At 39.9% G+C, this 19,257-nt stretch overlaps 1 protein-coding gene across 1 annotated transcript in view; it reads left to right on the forward strand.

Moving 5' to 3' along the window:
- The window catches only part of FCHO2 (FCH and mu domain containing endocytic adaptor 2), a 145,574-nt gene that overhangs the window by 30,032 nt on the left and 96,285 nt on the right, over positions 1 to 19,257 (forward strand). The window contains exons 2-6 of the mRNA XM_056539861.1: positions 4,760 to 4,851; positions 7,509 to 7,583; positions 7,684 to 7,825; positions 7,922 to 8,074; positions 11,197 to 11,301. Coding sequence (XP_056395836.1) covers positions 4,760 to 4,851; positions 7,509 to 7,583; positions 7,684 to 7,825; positions 7,922 to 8,074; positions 11,197 to 11,301 — 567 coding nt within the window. The remainder of the gene's footprint in view (positions 1 to 4,759; positions 4,852 to 7,508; positions 7,584 to 7,683; positions 7,826 to 7,921; positions 8,075 to 11,196; positions 11,302 to 19,257) is intronic.

A 19,257-nucleotide genomic window follows, 5' to 3' on the forward strand; every position in this document is an offset into this window, starting at 1 on the left:
GACACATTGAGGGGGCGAAGCATGACGTCATGAGGGGCGGGGCTATGACGTCACAAGCTCCCGACGCCGGCTCTAAGCAGATTGGAAAATTTTGTTCCAAACGCTGAGCAGCGGAGTACCCCACTTTTTTTTTTTTTTTTAAATCAACTGGTGCCAGAAAGTTAAACATATTTGTAAATTACTTCTATTAAAAATTCTTAATCCTTCCAGTACTACTTAGTGGCTGTATACTACAGAGGAAATTCTTTTCTTTTGGGATTTCTTTTCTGTCACGCCCACAGTTCTCTCTGCTGACACCTCTGTCCATTTTAGGTACTGTCCAGAGCAGCATATGTTTGCTTTGGGGATTTTCTCCAGCTCTGGGCAGTTCCTGACATGGACAGAAATGTCAGCAGAGAGCACTGTGGTCAGACAGAAAGAAATCCAAAAAGAAAAGAATTTCCTCTGTAGTATACAGCCGCTAATAAGTACTGGAAGGACTAAGATTTTTTAAATATTTTACAAATCTGTTTAACTTTCTGGCATCAGTTGATTTAAAAATAAAAAGTTTTCCACCGGTGTACCCCTTTTAAGTAGTATAGCTGTGTGCATGTTCTCCAGGTATACCTATAGTGATATAGTGAATGTCAGGAATAGTGCCTAGTAGTGCATTGGATCTACTAAGAGCTACATAACAGCAGCTTCCACTAGGAAATCGTTCTGAAGGACCATCCCTCATACACCTGCACATTTAGCTTGGCTCAGCAGAGTATTAATGTATTATGAAAGGGGAAAGAGCAATCCACTGTCAGGCACTGCAGACCAAATGTACCACTTACTATGCGCAAAACAAAATAAAAACATAACTTTTATGAAAGTCCCTAAAGTGGGACTGTGTACATACATTACATCACTTATCTTATACTGATCCTGAGTTACATCCCTGTATTATACTCCAGAGCTCTACTCACTATTCTGCTGGTGGGGTCACTTTATGCCAGTGGATTAAAAACCGGAGCAGATCAGATTTAAGTCCGGATCAAAAGCTGGATATGGTTGGAAAATTAGTCGACCAGAGTTTCTACTTTTCTCCGTTCAGATCATTGAAACGAATGTGATACGGCAGCAGGCGGTTATCAAATTGTCCATCCGGATTCAGTTGCCGGATACACAAATTGTGGTGTTCATGCATCTTTACAGCCATTATTCCACTTGAGCTGCCCTCTCTTCTGCTGGTGTGGAACCTGGGGACATGGGGAGAGGATATGGAATAAAGAAAAGTATAAAATTTGAAAAAGCATGTCGCTAATAGGGGGGAAGGGGGGGGGGGGGGTCCAGTTTTTGCATATGGGCTCCAGTGATCAGACCCCCCCCCCCATCCCCAATGCAATGTGACACTTATCACCAATACTGTAGATAGAGGATTTGTTTGAATGCGCTTCAGTGTATCCGTTTTATTGATGGCCTGTCTACAGGGTAGACCATCAATATTGTTGGGGGTCTCTCAAGGTCTGGTGGTGTCCGCCAAGGGACTGTCTGGACTTGTTTACTCCTCCTGAACAGAATCTGTGACAGGCCTCGATGCCAATGTGAACCTAGCATTACTTTTGAGTCCTTATGTATAATATTTGCATCAATTTACAATATCTTTATCATAACTACCAATAACATATTTAGGTGCAGTAAAATTATTAGCAATTGTGGTAGCCACAGAGACTATCTTTAAGGTCTAATATTCTGACATGGGCTGAACCATTTTCTGTGTGGTCTCTGTGTTTTCTCAGACGTTTGCTTATTCATCCTGTGGCTGCAGTTATTACAGATGCTGTACGTTAGATAAAGGGGTCGTGCACCTCCGTATCTACTTACCAAAGATGTCACATGATGGTATTGGGAGGTAGGCAGACATAGCTTTGTTATTCTTTAAATGCCCTATATCAGTGATCTCTTGCTTGTGGGTTTCCAGCAGTTTCACACAGTGGAGATCCCTATTTTTAAAGTAAAGCAGTCATCTCGCAGATGTCCTAATAACATTGTACCCACCAAACAACTCTGATCTATGACTGTGGTTCATGGTCACCCTACCCCATGCTATGTCCAGATTACAGTGTTCTCAGAACTTTCTGGGGTTATGTCAGGTCCATATCGGGTACAGATACATCGGGCAGGTAGTTGGTGGAGGGAGAAAATGAACCTCTAGCTATTTCCCCTCTTTGTAGATTGGGTTGCATAAAACCTGATATCAGTGAACTGATCCATCTTAACAGATTTTAAGCAGTTTTTAGAATGAACAATAATTTAAATAGGCCTTGACTTCCCTTTTTTATGCAAAAACATTGCCATTCCTCAGGTTGTGTTTTGTGTGCATCTCAGTCCCATTCACTTCAATGGAGCTAAGCGGCACCAGACAAAGCCTGTGGTCTGCGGATAGGGGATACGTTTTTTTAGTAATGTTGATTATGAGACTTCTCCTTTTAATTCAGCTAATTTCTTAGTTTGGCTACAACATTATGTTAACTCCTGTTTGAGCTCATTTCTTTTCATTTGTTTTGTTGAACATTTTGTATTAGCATTTTGTATTAACTTTTATATATATATATATATATATATATATATATATATATATATATATATATTTTTTTTAAACCTTCCCATTTTGTTTATACTTGCTCAGCATTTTACACACAGTCGACTGGGAACAACCAACATATTTTGCCACACTCCAGGATGGATTTCCATCTTGAAAGAGTTCTATAAATCTTTCCATAGACATTGTAGGGGCTGTGTTTTCTTTTACTTATCCAGGTGCACTGCTTGGTTAGGTCTGTAAGCACTTGCTTTTACTTAAAGGGGTACTCCGCTGCTCAGCAGTTGGAACAAACTGTTCCGAACGCTGTAGCCGGCGCCGGGAGCTAGTGACATCATAGGCCCCACCCCTCATGATGTCACACCCCGCCCCCTTAATACAAGTCTGTGGGTGGGGGCGTGACGGCCCCTCCCATAGACTAGCAAAATGGGAAGGTTTTCAAATATATCAAGTATATATAAAGTATATACAAAATTCTCAACAAAACAAATAAAAAGAAATGAGCTCAAACAGGAGATAACATAATGTTGTGGCCAAACTAAGAAATTAGCTGAATTAAAGAAGTCTCATACTCAAAATTACAAAAAAAAACTTTAATGTCTCTCCTCCACTTTTAGTTTTGTTTCAGGATTTGTTTCACAAATACAAATTAGTAGGTGATGCCTATAAGTGCTGGGATTCCATAAATTGTCGATACTTTCTATAGCGTTTTTAGTTACAGATACAGCGAAACAAGTGTATAGTGATCAATGTATCAAAAGTTCATTTGACATAGATACACACAAATATTTTAAAAAGACATTGGACATTTATGTACTCCCTCTTTCTTGTTTCATTTTAATGTCTTTTTAAAATGTTTGTGTGCGTCTATGTCAAATAAACTTTTGATACATTGATCACTATACGCTTGTTTCGCTGTATTTATACCTTGTAGCGTATGATCGGTTGCCATTGGCGATTGCTGTTTTGTTATTAGTTACAGGAAAAAATGCTGAACTTATCTCCTGTGGGTCGGCCCTGAAGATCCTATTGACTTCAGTAGGAGCTTCTTCGCCGAACCACAATGAAAAGAAGGGTCATGTCACTTTTTGTTTTATTTATTATTATTATTTTTTTTTTTAAGCGTATTTACCTCCCACCCCCTCCTCCCATTGAAGTTGGTACAGGCAGGGTTTTGGGCAGTGAAACCATGCTGTTTATGAACGCGTTTTTAGTACGTGTGAACATACCCTTACAGTGACACACGTACCAAGTTACCTAAATGTTCATTGGGTAGAGATATGACGGTACATGAAATAGACAATTGTGACTTGTTTCTCATCATGCTGACTTCTGACCTGGCCATAATCTGTCTCTACCAAGTAGGGGATGGGTGAGGATGTCCAGAGGAAGCGGCCCAGGATAGAGACTTGCTTGTGGGTCATGCTGGAAGTTGTCTGAGTTCAGTCTTATGCTTCCTCTATGTCAGTGTACTGTTTGCAGGAAGCCATTCCTGGGGTGGGAGGGGGACATCACGGAGTCCTCAGGCGGGGGCACTGTGGTGGTCACATGCTCTTTGTGCCATGTTTTTCCTTATTAGTGTTTGACCTTTTATATGGTAAGCTCTTAGATGACATGTAGTTGCCATTAGAAACAGTTCTAGGTACATTTTCTCAGAAAAACTCGCATCCATTTCCGTGCACTTGTTGTGGTACCAGGACGTCTCGGATTCCTTTAATCTAATATTATACTTTGTCTGGCAATCTGAAACCAGTCAGTGGGACACACAGAAATCTGTTAAATGTCTATTTTGTGTGTCTTCTATTCTGTGTTCCTTCTGTTATTAAGTCGCCATTTACATCTTAGTTTTGAGTTTCATTCCTCAGTTGCATCATATGAACAGAAAACTGAAATTCAAGCTGTGATGGATTTGTCACATGATGTACAGCAGCAGCGTCCAGCAGACCCCTTGACTTATAATGTGGTCCTTTGTGATGTTTTACTGAAAAAATAGTGCTGAATGCTGTATGAAGCAATCTTCTACTGATCTTTTGTCATAAATGTGAACAGAGCAGAAATCCTAGGTCTTGTATTATATTAAATGACACACATGCTGTATATAACTAACTTTTACTATGTGAAATGATCCTATGACTGGATTGGCAACATTACTATAATTGATCATATATTGATGTGATGTTTTTTTTTTTACAGGGGGAAAAGAATAATGGCTTTGATATCCTTTACCATAACATGAAACATGGGCAGATATCAACCAAGGAGCTGTCAGAGTTCATACGAGAGAGGTAAGAGATTCTGATACCATGCTTTTCACCGAACTACTTATAAATACAATCCAGTGTGTATGGGCCCTCCTGAATCCCTTGACAGATGATGTCAGAGTAGAGAAGGATCAGACATGTTGGATTTCAACTGAATAACATCTTAATAGAAAAAAGTACGGAGCACTGACCGGTTAAGTTGCAGCAGGATTCTTTATTTTCTTTCACAAGGATACCATGTGCGGGGGAGTGGACTGCTGGGCAGACTTGCCCAGCAGTCCACTCCCCCGCACATGGTATCCTTGTGAAAGAAAATAAGTGCTCCGTACTTTTTTCTATTGAGTTGTCGTTCTATTGACTGTCATGCGTAGTAGCACTACATACCGTTAAGGCAACGGAACCACAGCATATATGCATGTAATGCATAGTAGCATCTGAGTAATGGATAGAGATGTGCGGTGGTCCATTCTTCTTTCAAGATTACTTGGATTTCAACTGTCTGATCCATCTGTTCTTACGAAGTGGGGCCTGGCAGTGGTTCCTCCCCACTCTGCATTCAGTGCACATGTGCACACAGCCTGGTGTGTATAGGCCATCAAGATACTAACAGCCATCTTATGTGAACATCCAACCTTACTTCAATCTGTGATGTCATGTAGGACAGTAGAAAACGGCACTCGCCATTAATGTGCAGATGAAATCTTGAATTCTTTATTTAGTCATTTAAAAGATCATTCGTGCCGACAGGGAGAGAGGGACGGGAGGACAGCATTTCTTGATGCATAGTTCACTCCACTAGAGTTTACATGGCTCACCCACTGTCCTAAAGACTAAACCCCGTGAAGTTTGCTATGGAATTGTATATGTATTGCATACAGTATGTTATTGGCACACAATCAGGCACAATCTATAGGTTGTCGATAAAAAAAAAGTCACAAACTTTTTTTTTTTTGAGCCTAAACTCCTGATTGGCTATTAATATATCTGATCAAGGTTTGGGGGGGGGGATGCCCGGTCTCACACCCAGCCCCACCGATGGGTAAACTGTATTCATCATTACCTGATGTGTATTGATATTCACAGGCCCTTGCCTAAATGGGCCTTGTTGGCTTCTAGATACCCACTGTTCCTTAAAAGCTTGGTTCAATAACATATAGAGAATTTCCAGTTAGCTGTAGAGTTGAAAAGTGGTGCTGAGCTCATGTGGTGGGGATTGTAGAGTATGTAATGTGCTGTATGGAAACAGTGGAGTATGAATGTGCAATAACTGCCTTGGACCTAGTGCTTAAAGCTGAAGGGATGCTTTAATACCTCACTGAAAATTTATTTTTTTCCCTTTTTTGTTTTGTCCAAAATGGGACATTGTCACTATTGTTGACCTAAAAACACAGGCGGCCATCAGTTACCAATCTATGGAGTGACACAGTATCAGTCTCTTCTTATTCCTTCTTGTAACTGGAAACAGCTCTGGCTTTGTCATTCCAGCTGTGTCCCATTTCTTTCTCTATTATTGCATCTGAATTGTTGGCAATAAACAATGGTTTTCACAGTCGCCAACACTTGTATTTTTTAACTCCTCTCATGTAACTTGTGCACAGTTATCTATTGTGTTTCCACCAACGTACACATCCTTATGAGTGTATATGGTTATGGCACATGCATATAGGTTGTGAAAATACATGGCTACCAATGGAACATTTATCATTATACACAGTGTTGACTATGTGCAAATATACTTTGAGAAGACCTCCTAAGATATATTGCTGGGTTTGCCTTTGATTATTTAATGGCTCTGTATGGAATAGAAGTTTTCTATGGGTGTGTTTGGATTCATTTAATGCACACAGTAAATTGACACTGTGCATCCTTGCATTACGTGGCCAAAAATGCCTTTAATGCTCAGTATCACCCCCTTGAAAAATAAAGCATTACATGATACCCATTAAAATCAATGGGCTATCGATGTAGAGTATGGACCTGCTGGGTCCTCCAGTGAGAGCTCTACTCGTAGTCTCCCTCTATTCCAGATGAATGATGAAGTCCTTAAGTCTTTGTTCGGCTGGGTTCACACCACGTTTTTCAAATGCGGTTACCGTATACGGTTTTCCGCTAAAAAAGGTATGGCAAAAACTGTATGCAACCGTATACAACCGTATGACTCCAAATTAAAACGTATACGGTTTTTCCCCGTACGGTTCTATCCGTTTGCATCAGTTTTTGCCAACGGTTTTGCTATTTTGTTGGAATTAGTTTTCCAGCAATTTAATAAAGTTACTATTGTTCTATTGAAATTCCAATCTGCGCATGTGTCAACTCCAAAAACGGATTTGAAAAACCGTGTGCAACCGTATTCTGAAATTCTGTGTACGGTTCTCATAGACAACAATGTTAAAAGAACCGCATACGGTTCGCATACGGTTTTCCAACCGGAGGCAAAAACGTGGTCGACAGCGTTTTTGCCTACGGTTGAAAAATCGGCAAAACCGTATCCGAGGCAAAACGGATGCAACCGTACACAACATTTGGAATACTGTTTACAATGCATTCTCTATGCATACGGTTTCGGATACGGTCGTATACGTTTTTTTGCGGAAAACCGTATACGGTTACCATATTTGAAAAACGTGGTGTGAACCCAGCCTAAGTCAGATAACCACTTTAATGTGCTTTTTGTTGTATAGATCCTCAATAGAAGAGGCATACTCCAGATCAATGACAAAGCTTGCCAAGTCTACCAGCAACTGTACACAACTCGGGTATGTTAAGTGTTGTGGGATTTTTATTTATTTTTTTCCTCCATACTTTTTTTTGTCATTTACAGAAGACTATGATGTAACTGTATTGTTTGTATTTTAGAACATTTGGGCCAGTTTGGGATGTCTTTAAAACATCAACGGAAAAGCTCGCCACCTGTCATCTAGAACTTGTAAAAAAATTGCAGGACCTTATTAAAGATCTTCAGAAATATGGAGAAGAGCAGCTGAAAGCACATAAGAAGGTCTGTGTTGTGTAAACGTGCATGGGTTTATCGACTGCCGTTAAGAATTATTGGATGCTTAATAAAGAGCATTTTCCATTTGTTTATGTCTGGCAGACGAAGGAGGAAGTATCTGGAACCTTGGAGGCCGTACAGAACATCCAGAGTATTACACAATCGCTGCAAAAAGCCAAGGAACTTTACAACATCAAATGTGTGGAACATGAGCGGTTGAAGAAGGAAGGAGCAGCTCCGAAAGAGATAGAGAAGGTAATGTCTCCAGGTGATATTTCACATATACCCCCCCCCCCCCCCCCCCCACACACACAAAAAAAAATAAAAAATATTCCCACCAAATGTCTCCTATATGTGGATTGTCAACGGACAACATAGCAACCCTTTGCAAGCTGTTGGCAGGAATCTCCCTTGATACTTTAGGAATGCTCAAGAGCCTAGCTGCACATTTGTCATGATTATAAACAATAATCTTACCAGAGACTATTGGATGTTTTGGGAACATTCTATCAGTTTCCATGTTTTAGAGGATGGAAAGGTATTTCTAAATGAGTGAAAACTGTTCCGCTGCAGTAGTAGTGCTTTTCTTCGAGCTGCCAGGAATCTGAAGACTGTGTAATCCTAAAAGAAAAATGCTGCTCTATATTATGTCAGTCCCAGACAACCCCTTTAAATTTAGTTCTGCTATGTTAAAGGGGTACTCCGGTGGAAGACATTTTTTTTTTAAATAAACTGGTGCCAGAATGTTAAACAGATTTGTAAATTACTTCTATTTAAAAATCTTAATCCTTCCTGTATTTATCAGCTGCTGTATGCTCCACAGGAAGTTCTTTTCTTTTTAAATGTATTTTCTGTCTGACCACAATGCTCTCTGCTGACACCTCTGTCTGTCTCAGGAACTGTAGGAGCAAATCCCCATAGCAAACCTCTCCTGCTCTTGGCAGTTCCTGAGACAGTCAGAGGTGTCAGCAGAAAGCACTGTGGTCAGACAGAAAATACATTTAAAAAGAAAAGAACTTCCTCCGTAGCATACAGCAGCTAAGTACTGGAAGGGTTAAGGCTTTTAAATAGAAGTAATTTACACATTTGTTTAACTTTCTTGCACCAGTTGATTTTAAAAATAAATAAATAAATAAAAAAAGTTTTTCACCGGAGTACCCCTTTTAAGTTGCTCATCATACACCTTCAGTAGCAGCAGGTCTATACAGTCATTTGGCTCCCGATCTACCAATACACATACAGGGGGACATGTATCATTATTTGTGTATGGTAGAAGCAGTTTACCCCTTTTCCTGAATTCTAAATTATGCGCAGAAGCGCTAAATTTATCAATCAAGCGCAATGAGCTTCATCATAAATTGCGGGTAAATATAGTAATCTCCTCAATCCACTCTTTGGAAAACAGAATTGATGATTTAGAGCATCTCGCTACGTTAAGTCCAAGATGGTTTATATTTGCGCAAAAAAACCCAGCTCTTGCGGCAAAGTTTAGGTGTAAAGGAAAAGTACGCAGTTAATAAATCCATGCGTAATATAGATGGCACTCCACAAAAAAATACACACAAAACAGGGGTAAAATGTTTGATACATGTCCCCCACAGAGTGTATATCAATGGGAGAGGGGACTAAACTGCTGCCAGACACTTAGCTGCTGTTAACCTTTTAAAGAGAACAAAAAGGTCAGGATTTGGAATTCCTAATGCCCCATTTTTCTTTCCTTGACATCATTTGTCAGGGTACAGTTAGAGATGGCCCCAGTAACCCTTAATATAGTTGACTCCAGCAGGTTTGCCTGACTTTTCTGTAATTTGCATTGGGGTTTCAGTTTCATCCGTCTCTTGGTGATAACCAGTTTTCTTGCCTTTAAAGATTTGACACAGGTTTTCCACATGCATTAAAGGCATTCTATCACCATCCTAATTATATGTGAGCTCGCCAATCCGGCTTCTGGTACCTGCAGAATACAGATGGCTTCACCAGGAGAAGCCCCAGTGGACCAGAATTGCTCCTGCAAAATAATGTGGGAGCCATTCTTACAGGTTTGAGAACTCTTTACATGGTGTCCCTATGCCATAATGAGACAACCCATGCAGTAAAAAGTTTACTTAGTCATGCAGCAGTATGATTGCCGAGGCTTTATTACAATGTATCTAATTTGCTGGACAGGATTAAAGGGGTACTCCCACCCTAGACATCTTATCCCCTATCCAAAGGATAGGGGATAAGATGTCTGATCTCGGGGGGTCCCGCCGCTGGGGACCCCTGCAGTATCGCATGCGGCACCCACCTGTTTCTTGTGCGAATACGCTGGAGGGTCTGAGTCGCGACTACGTTTGTGACATCAGGACTCCGCCCCTGTGTGACGTCACGCCCGTCCCCTCAATGCAAGTCTATGGGAGGGGAGGGGACGGGCGTGACATGACACGGGGGCGGAGTCCTGACGTCACGGACTTCCTTTCCCGTAGTCACGACTAAGACCCTCCAGCGCTTCTGCACAAAAAACAGGTGGGTGCCGCATGCGGTACTGCGGGGGTCCCCAGCGGCAGGACCCCCGAGATCAGACATCTTATCCCTTAATCTTTGGATAGGGGATAAGATGTCTAGGGTGTGAGTACCCCTTTAAGGAAAAGTTTAATAGCGACCTCTGTAATGACGGCCACTTTAGGAAAATAGTCTTCTATCAATCAAGTTAAAAAGCTCAATACATCTCCAACTCCATATTATAATTTATTTTTCCTCTTTGCTAATAGGTTTACAGTTTCCTCTCCTAAAACTAGCCTGTCAGACCTCTGCTGTACCTCAATGTTAACATTTGCCAATCCGGATCCTGCATTCCTTCTATTGTATATTTGTGATGAACGTGTAAACAGTCATCATGATTGTTTCTAGGACCTCATTGCAGATTTAGTTTTTCAGTGCCCCTATATAAGTGATAATGGTTTGACCCAGCTGTGATGTAAGCCTTGTATTTCTGTCTCCACCCTTGTTACAACAATAAAGTTGTGAATTTGTAGTCACGCCCATGTCTGACCATTGTGCAAAGAATTTGTTTTTACTATAGGTGGGGTAATTAAATGCTTTATGATGTTTTTATCTTCCAAATACAATTAATAATACTTTACATAACATGCCTTTGATGCATGCTGTACAGGCTCTGTGGAAAGCTGGGTGATATCCTTAATGGACACTGTAATAATTGCTATCTTAGGTTGACATGCAGAAGATGTAATCGATGAATAGGATGTTGGGGCTTAGATGCATTTCTAGATCTTTTGTGTATATTTTAAGGGGAAATTTCCTGATGTGATAGAGCACATTATCAAATAATATTATCGACAGGTATTTTATCATTTTTGTATTTGTTTCATTTATTATAGGCTGCAATAAAAGCAAAAAAAGCCACAGAGAGCTATAAGACCTGTGTAGAGAAATATGCTGCTGTTAAATCTGACTTTGAACAGAAGATGGCGGAGACTGCTCAGGTGAGAACATGTAACACACAAAATGCATACATAGAGAGGTCTACAGAACGGAGGAAATGGGAGAGCATTACTACTTGTCCTCCAGAGTTAATCTCATATTTGTTTCCTATTAAAATTAATGGAGAGGTGTTCTTCAACTGGAAAATGAAACACAACTGCTTCCCATCATCTCTGTCATTTTTGCTTATGTGTCTGTGTCTGTCTATTGTTAAAAAACAGGTTTTACCCTCTTTCAACAAATTTAACAAAATGAAATTCTGCATTTTTACCTTTTTTTTTTTTTCTTTCTTTCTTTGTTCTTGCACTTAGCGTTTTCCACAGCTTTACATTAATAATGTCCTACAAGATCCCATGAGCGTACCAGATCTGTGTGCTGGAAGCTATATGGAGATACAGAGCCCCTGTTACTTGATACTATGGAGTTGTGGGCACTGTGTGCGGTCATATGGTGCCTTAGTAATATTATGTCTGTTGGTACGGTAGGGTCCTATAGAACCCTGGAACCCATTCATGCAGGGCGTGTATGCTGCAGATTTTTTGCCACAGATTGGAATGGGGGAAAATTCATAGTGTATTACAGTAGCAGAAATAGGGCTGCAATTTGTAGAAAATCTGTCCACAGGCTGCATAAAAAAAAGTGCAAAAAGTTTGTTTTGGAAGTGCTGAGGATTTATTGCATGTTTTCCCAATATGGACATAAAAATCTGGATTTTCTGTAGTAATGTTGCAAATCCGCCGCAAGTTCTTCAACTTTGTATTTTAAGTATGTTGCATATTTTCTCTACAACATTACCACCGCACCATTACGTACATTTATGTAAATGTAAATCATCAGTTTTTTCCATTTTACCGCCCAAAAAGCGTAATTTTTTTTAATAAACATATTTGGTATTGCCGTGTGCGTAGAATTCTGAACTATCAAAATATATTTTTAATTATCCCGTACGGTGAACAGCGTAAATGTGTAAAAATTTTTTATAAAAAATAAAAAATTGCTGCTCTTTTGTCACATTTTATTCCCAAAAAAATGTATAAAAAATTTATAGAGAGTAAAATATAAGTAAAAGTGGTACCGATAAAAACGAAAGATCATGGCGCCAAAAATGAGCCCTCATACTGCCCCGTACGGAAAAATTTGAAAGTTATAGGTGGCCAAAATATGTCAATTTCATACATGCTAATTTTGTTAAAATAGTTAGATTTTTTTTAAAGCGGTACAAAATGTAAAATCTATATAACATTGGTATCATTTTAATCGTATTGACCCACAAAATAAAGAAAACATTTTTACCGTAAAGTGTACAGCGTGAAAACAAAACCTTCCAAAATTTGCTAAATCGAAGGTTTTCTTTTCAATTTTCACACATAAATAATAATTTTTTGTTGCACTGTACATTTTATGGTAAAATAAGTGATGTCATTACAAAGTAAAATTGGTGACGCAAAAAACAAGCCTTCATATGGGTCTGCGGATGGAAATATAAAAGAGTTATGATTTTTAGAAGGCGAGGAGGAAAAAACGAAAATGCAAAAATAAAATTGGCCAAAATGGGCCTGATCCTTAAGGGGTTAAAGGGAATCTATTAACCGATTAATGCCATCTTTATCGGCTGGTATAGGCTTATAGGGCACCTTACACTAATCAGGATGTTACTTTTTAATATGTTTTTTTTTTTCTGCAAAAAGCTGTTTTATATTGATCTTCCCCTCTGTAGGGACGTAACCTAAAGTCTGTGCAGGCCTTTCGGAACAGATTTGGATACATTTTTATATACAGGGGTAGCAAAACTGTTAGGTACTTTTAAAAGTTAATGTCAAAGTTGTGCTTTAGAAATAACTAATAACCAGTTATACAAAGTTCTACAAAATAGTATGTCGTTGATTACTGTCCTTGTGTGAAGTCTACACACACCCAGTACTGAAGTCCAACCACTTTCCTTAAAGGGGTACTCCAGGGAAAAACTTTTTTTTAAATCAACTGGTGCCAGAAAGTTAAACAGATTTGTAAATTATGAGAATTCAGGTAGAAAACAGACATGGTTGTACATCTACAATCTTTCACAATGATCTAATTGCTTCTCAGCATAATTTCAAAAACTAACAGGTTGTTAGTATATACGTTTTGATCAAAAAGTACAAAGTCCACTCGCCACGTCAAGGCCACCTATTTAGAGTGTGTCCCTAACGTCCCCAGCGTAAAATGGCGTAGCACTGGGCGGCGACCACAACCGCCGCGACACCAGTGCCCACAGGGAGAACGACCCACTGGCAGAGCGGCCCCAATGCCACTCAAACCAGTCCATGGGTCGCACCTCCCCGCAGACACGGCGCCACGGCAGCAACGGACGCCGCACAGCACCACACCAGTGTGAACAGGTTGTTACGGCACTCTTACGATGCTCTCCCAGTCAAACTGGGAGGCTGCCAATTACTTTTATTAAAAAATCTTAATCCTTCCTGTACTTATTAGCTGCTGAATACTGCAGCGGAAATGGTTTTCTTTTGGAACACAGTGCTTTCTGCTGACAACACGAGCACAGTGCTCTCTGCTGACATCTCTGTCCATTTTAAGAACTGTCCAGAACAACATATGTTTGCTATGGGGATTTCCTTTAACTCTGGACAGTCCCTAAAATGGACAGAGATGTCAGCAGAGAGCACTGTGGTCATGATGTCAGCAGACAGCTCTCTGTTTCATACGGAAAAGAATTTCCACTGTAGTATTCAGCAGCTAATAATTACAGGAAGGATTAAGATAATTTAATAGAGGTAATTTACAAATCTGTTTAACTTTCTGGCACCAGTTGATTTAAAATAAATAAATAAATAAATTTCACCGGAGTACACTTTAGACCAGTGATCTTCAACCTGCGGACCTCCAGATGTTGCAAAACTACAACTCCCAGCATGCCCGGACAGCCGTTGGCTGTCCGGGCATGCCGGGAGTTGTAGTTTTGCAACATCTGGAGGTCCGCAGGTTGAAGACCACTGCTGTAGGCCTTTTATGAGTTTCCATCTGGTCCCTGGACTCTTCACATTCTTATAGGAAGCTTGCTGTAAAAGACCAGACTAAACTGAGGACTGACACCACAGTTCATTGTTTAAACGGCCTCTGATTCGGACATTTTTTTAAGCAACAATTTACCTTTTTAATAATGTCATTTGGGCACAGTACATGTGAGTGAAGTTTTGCTATAAGTATTTTTTTTTTTTCCCTTATGCTTGTCCAGATCAGATGGTTACTGTTAAGTTACGGCATACTTGGCATTCCTTTTGACTGCTGTTGTATCAACGCTATGAAATGAATACAATGGGCATGTTAAAGTTTTCATGAAATCTATATGTGAATAAAGGGTGGGACTAAATCTGATAAGTGATTTGGATTATCCTGCACTTATACAGAGATTTATTGGACTATTACTTCAGTTAACAGGATACTTTACATAAATTACATAAAGTTTATCATTTATCATTTGCAACATCCCCTGAAGAATTATTTAAAGGGATTGTCCCACCTAATGTAGAGTGAACTTACTGTAAATGTGGCCGAACCCGAACCTGATGGTTCTACTGTGGATTTCCACCCATCAAAGTTCTTCGGATGCCTATAAAGTATTGCAAGAAAGTCTTAGGTCTCCTAGGACTCTGTACATATTTTGCAAGCTTCCAGAGAACTTTGAAGGCAGCGTTAATGTATGAAGCGGTTAAAGCGATCAATGGCCGAACTGCTAGGTTTGGAATTGGCCGCATTTTCTGTAAGTTCGCTCAACACTAATAATGAACATATATCTTCCATCTGTAATCTTAAAGGGGTATTCCAGGAAAAAACTTTTTTTTTGTATATCAACTGGCTCCAGAAAGTTAAACAGATTTGTAAATTACTATTTGTAAATGACTTCTATTAAAAATCTTAATCCTTTCAATAATTATCAGCTGCTGAAGTTGAGTTGTTGTTTTCTGTCTGGCAACAGTGCTCTCTGCTGACATCTCTGCTTGTCTCGGGAACTGCACAGAGTAGAAGAGGCTTACTATGGGGATTTGCTTCTAAACTGGGCGGTTCCCGAGACACGTGTCATCAGAGAGCACTTAGACAGAAAAGAACAACTCAACTTCAGCAGCTCATAAGTACTGAAAGGATTAAGATTTTTTAATAGAAGTAATTTACAAATCTGTTTAACTTTCTGGAGCGAGTTGAGATATATATATATATATATATATATATATATATATATATATATATATATATAAAAATTCTGGATAACCCCTTTGAGAACAGAGGTCTCATGTCTCCTGTCACAATGGAGAGGTGTGCGCGATGCCACTCAATTATTAATAGCAGACTACTGTACTTGGCCAGCTTCAGACCCCCGAGGATCGCTCACTAACCCCTTCCCATTTGGCGGTTTATAGCATGTAATAATGAGGGCTTCTATGCTGTAGTAGGCCTCACGTCCATGTTGTCTGGATGTCATATCTCTGATGATGGGTAATTTGCCCTGCAAATTCCCACAATTCTCTGTTCTACATTCTCTGTATAATCAGCTAGAAGGAATGCTACTCATTAACTGCAGACAGAGCTGACCAGTGATCTCTCCTTAAGATATCCGGATAGTTAACTTAATATGCTCCATTATTATAAGCTTCCAAAGTTAATCAGTTCCGCACATCTAAATGCTGGCTTCTGTGTGCCAGACGATCTGCTGCCTATGTTTATTCCTTTTTACTTCTTTAACCCAGAGTGACTTTAAGGTTGAATGCCACATGATAGATCCAGACCAAAGTGAAAACCTTGCTGTGCCTTGTATTCTTTGCTTGATAATATAAAGATGAAAGTTAACAGTAATTTAAATTTGACTAGAATAAAAAGGGTGTAGTTTTAGTAACACAGTGGCTCAAGGAACATGTGACTATTTCTCACTTAAAAAGCCTTCTTTTTCTTTTGTATTCACCCTCATGCAGGTAAACAGAGTAATGTTAGCCCCATGCTGTTGTATGGCAGCTAGTATAGTGCCATATAGTACCTTGTTATGGTATTCCCAGTTACAGGAGTGGAGGAAGTGATTAGGTATCTCAATCAGTAAGTTAAAGGGGTACTCCACCCCTAGACAGCTTAGGGGATAAGATGTCTGATCGCAGGGGTCCCGGCGCTGGGGACCCCCGGGATCAGACATCTTAGCGACAACCAGGGCCGGTGTATCGTGACGTCCCACCCCAGCAATGCAAGCCTATGGGAGGGGGCGTGACGGTCGTCACGCCCCCTCCCATAGGCTTGCATTGAGGGGCTGAGACATTTGCTGAGACATATCAGTATGCCCAGTCTCTGGCCAGCTGGAGCGGTAGACGTGACATCACAGTACTACTCAGCCAATCACTGACCACAGTGGTGTCCTTACTAGGCCACTGTTTGGCGAGCCCCACTGTCAGTTTCTCCGCCTGTAGATACTATGTTCTGCGTCTTCTGGGATGCCAGAAACCAGCCCTTATACTGGAGCTAAAAGGAAATGGTGGAAGGTGAGTTAGTTTTTATTTTATTAGGCAGGCTGGGGACATTTTCCATTACATCAGGTAAGCCCTTTTTAAGTGACAGTCGTTATGCTCATCTGTAGTTTACAGCAGTGCTAGGATAAATGGTTATCAGGCAGAGTAGTCTGTCTCCTACTGAAGCAATATTTTTTTTATTCTTTCAGTGCATACATAAAAAAAAAAAAGAAAAAAACATTTAGCAATATCTGTGAATTAAACATTTTGCACATTTTGGTATGACTAAGGCGGACCTGTTCCGCTGAAACGCGTCACCATTGTTCATGTTGCAGTGTTTGTGTCCTATTAAAGAAGAATAAAGCTGTCGTTTTTACCGCATGCCGAGTGCTGGACGCCTATTTCTCCTTTGCTTATCTTCTACGTGTTGGTCCACACGTGTCCGAGACACGGCGGCTCTGGTGGTGAGCTGGACTTGCTCTCTTTTTTTCCAAACATTTTGCACAGTTTTGTTCCTTAAGCTCCTATGCACATTATATGTCTCCGTAGAAACAGCCGATCATACGGTCATGTTACCTTCCATCTATCCCTGAGGTCTCCAATCTGTGGATCTCCAGAGGTTTCAAAACTACAGCTCCCAGCATGCCTGGACAGACGGGAATTGTAGTTCTGCAACATCTAGAAGTCCACAGACCACTAACCATTCCCTACGTTTGGCAAACCTACTCAATGTACGTCAGGGCAAAGAAGGAGAACTAATGGAAGAAAGTAAGAGTCTGCCAGACACAGAATCTTCTGTCTGTAACTATGGTAAGCTTAGTCTGCATATGGGGAGGTACAGACAAAACTATAGGAAAGTTTTATATGGGACCTATTGAAAGCTTCCATCATTTTAAATTATTCATGTATTGGTATGATGGTGCTCCTTCACATTCACTTGATTTGTGGCAGATTTTGGAGCACCAATAATCTGCAACACAGATACTGTACAATGTAAATAGGTTTTTAAGGAAACACATTCATGTAAAAATAGGCATTTTGAAGGCATAGCACTGCATTTACATGATGAATTTACCTATTCTTTGTTTACACTGTTGGCCAAATTATCAGAAAAAAAAAATACTGTTATTAACACTAAATATGCTGTTAAAGAAAAATTTGTAAAATTAATGTTTTGTAAATTACCCTTTGGCTTATAGCAAGGATTTAACCATTTGAGCATAGGATGGGCAAGTTTTTGCAGTGTTCAGTCATACAGGCATTGCATGCCCAATTTGAGATACGTTCTTCCATCAATTGCTGTTTGTTTGTTTGTTTTTGGTTTTTCTCCATTTCTGACCTTGATCCTCCAGAAAACGTGTCCCTTTACCACCATTGTGACATGAAATTGTGCTTACATTTAAATTTTGCTGATAGAATATCAGAATATGGTCCATGTACGGCAACATCTGTCAGCCAAATTTAAAAGAAACTGCGGGCCAATGAACCATGTCCTCCAGACATTCTGGTAAATGTGGGGGCAAAAGGAAAACAACAATTCCAGATGACTCTATTTTGATCAGGGAATGTCGAAAGAATCCCAGAGCATCCAGCAGACAGCTGCAGAGCTTGCTGGGACAACATGGAGTCTTAATAAGATGAGGTCTGTTCAACAAAGACTTCTGGATTTTAGACTTCAAGCCCACCAACCTTTTAAAGAAATAGGAACTGACTAAACAAATGAAGGCTAAGACTCGACTGGACTAAACAGTATAAAAACTGGTCAACAGAAGCCTGGGAACAAGTGAGAAATATTGAATCTTATTGGCATATATTGTTTGATTTGGTAAACAAAAAAAAATTATACAAACAAAACAATTGTTCTGCACATTTTTGGTTACTTTTATAGATTATGTGACAAAAGCATCATCCACTGTTCTGAGCAGCGATTATTATATCTGACGACAGCCTGGAGAACAAATAAGGAGAAACTGTATTGTCCAAGTCTAGTACCTATCCATGTCATGGTATGGAGCGTCATGATCATCTGTAGGACAGACAGGCTCTACATTCTAAAGAATATGAAACGGCAACTATACAATTCTGTACTAGAGCAATGTCTGATCCCTCGGCCGTGTGACTGGGTGCAGAAGAAGAGATTTACAAGGACTGGAGGCTTTATCTTCTTGCATGGTGGTGCCCCATGTCACACGGGTCATAAAGTCAGGATCATGGCATTGTAATTTTACCTTGGCCAAGCAACAGCCTGGACTTGAATCCTATAGAAACATGGCCTGATCTGAAAAAATAAATAAAAAGATCCATAACAAACAAGTATCAACTAAAGAAGAACTTATCTCAGCTTGGGCACGCAATGCCTCTATGACTGAACACTGTAAGGAGCTTGTCTACAGGTTAAAGGGATACTCCACTGGAAAAAAAAAATTTTTTTAAATCAACTGATGCCAGAAAGTTGAACAAATTTATAAATTTACTTCT

This window comes from Hyla sarda, chromosome 1 (genome assembly GCF_029499605.1).
Source record: "Hyla sarda isolate aHylSar1 chromosome 1, aHylSar1.hap1, whole genome shotgun sequence".
NCBI lineage: Eukaryota > Metazoa > Chordata > Amphibia > Anura > Hylidae > Hyla > Hyla sarda.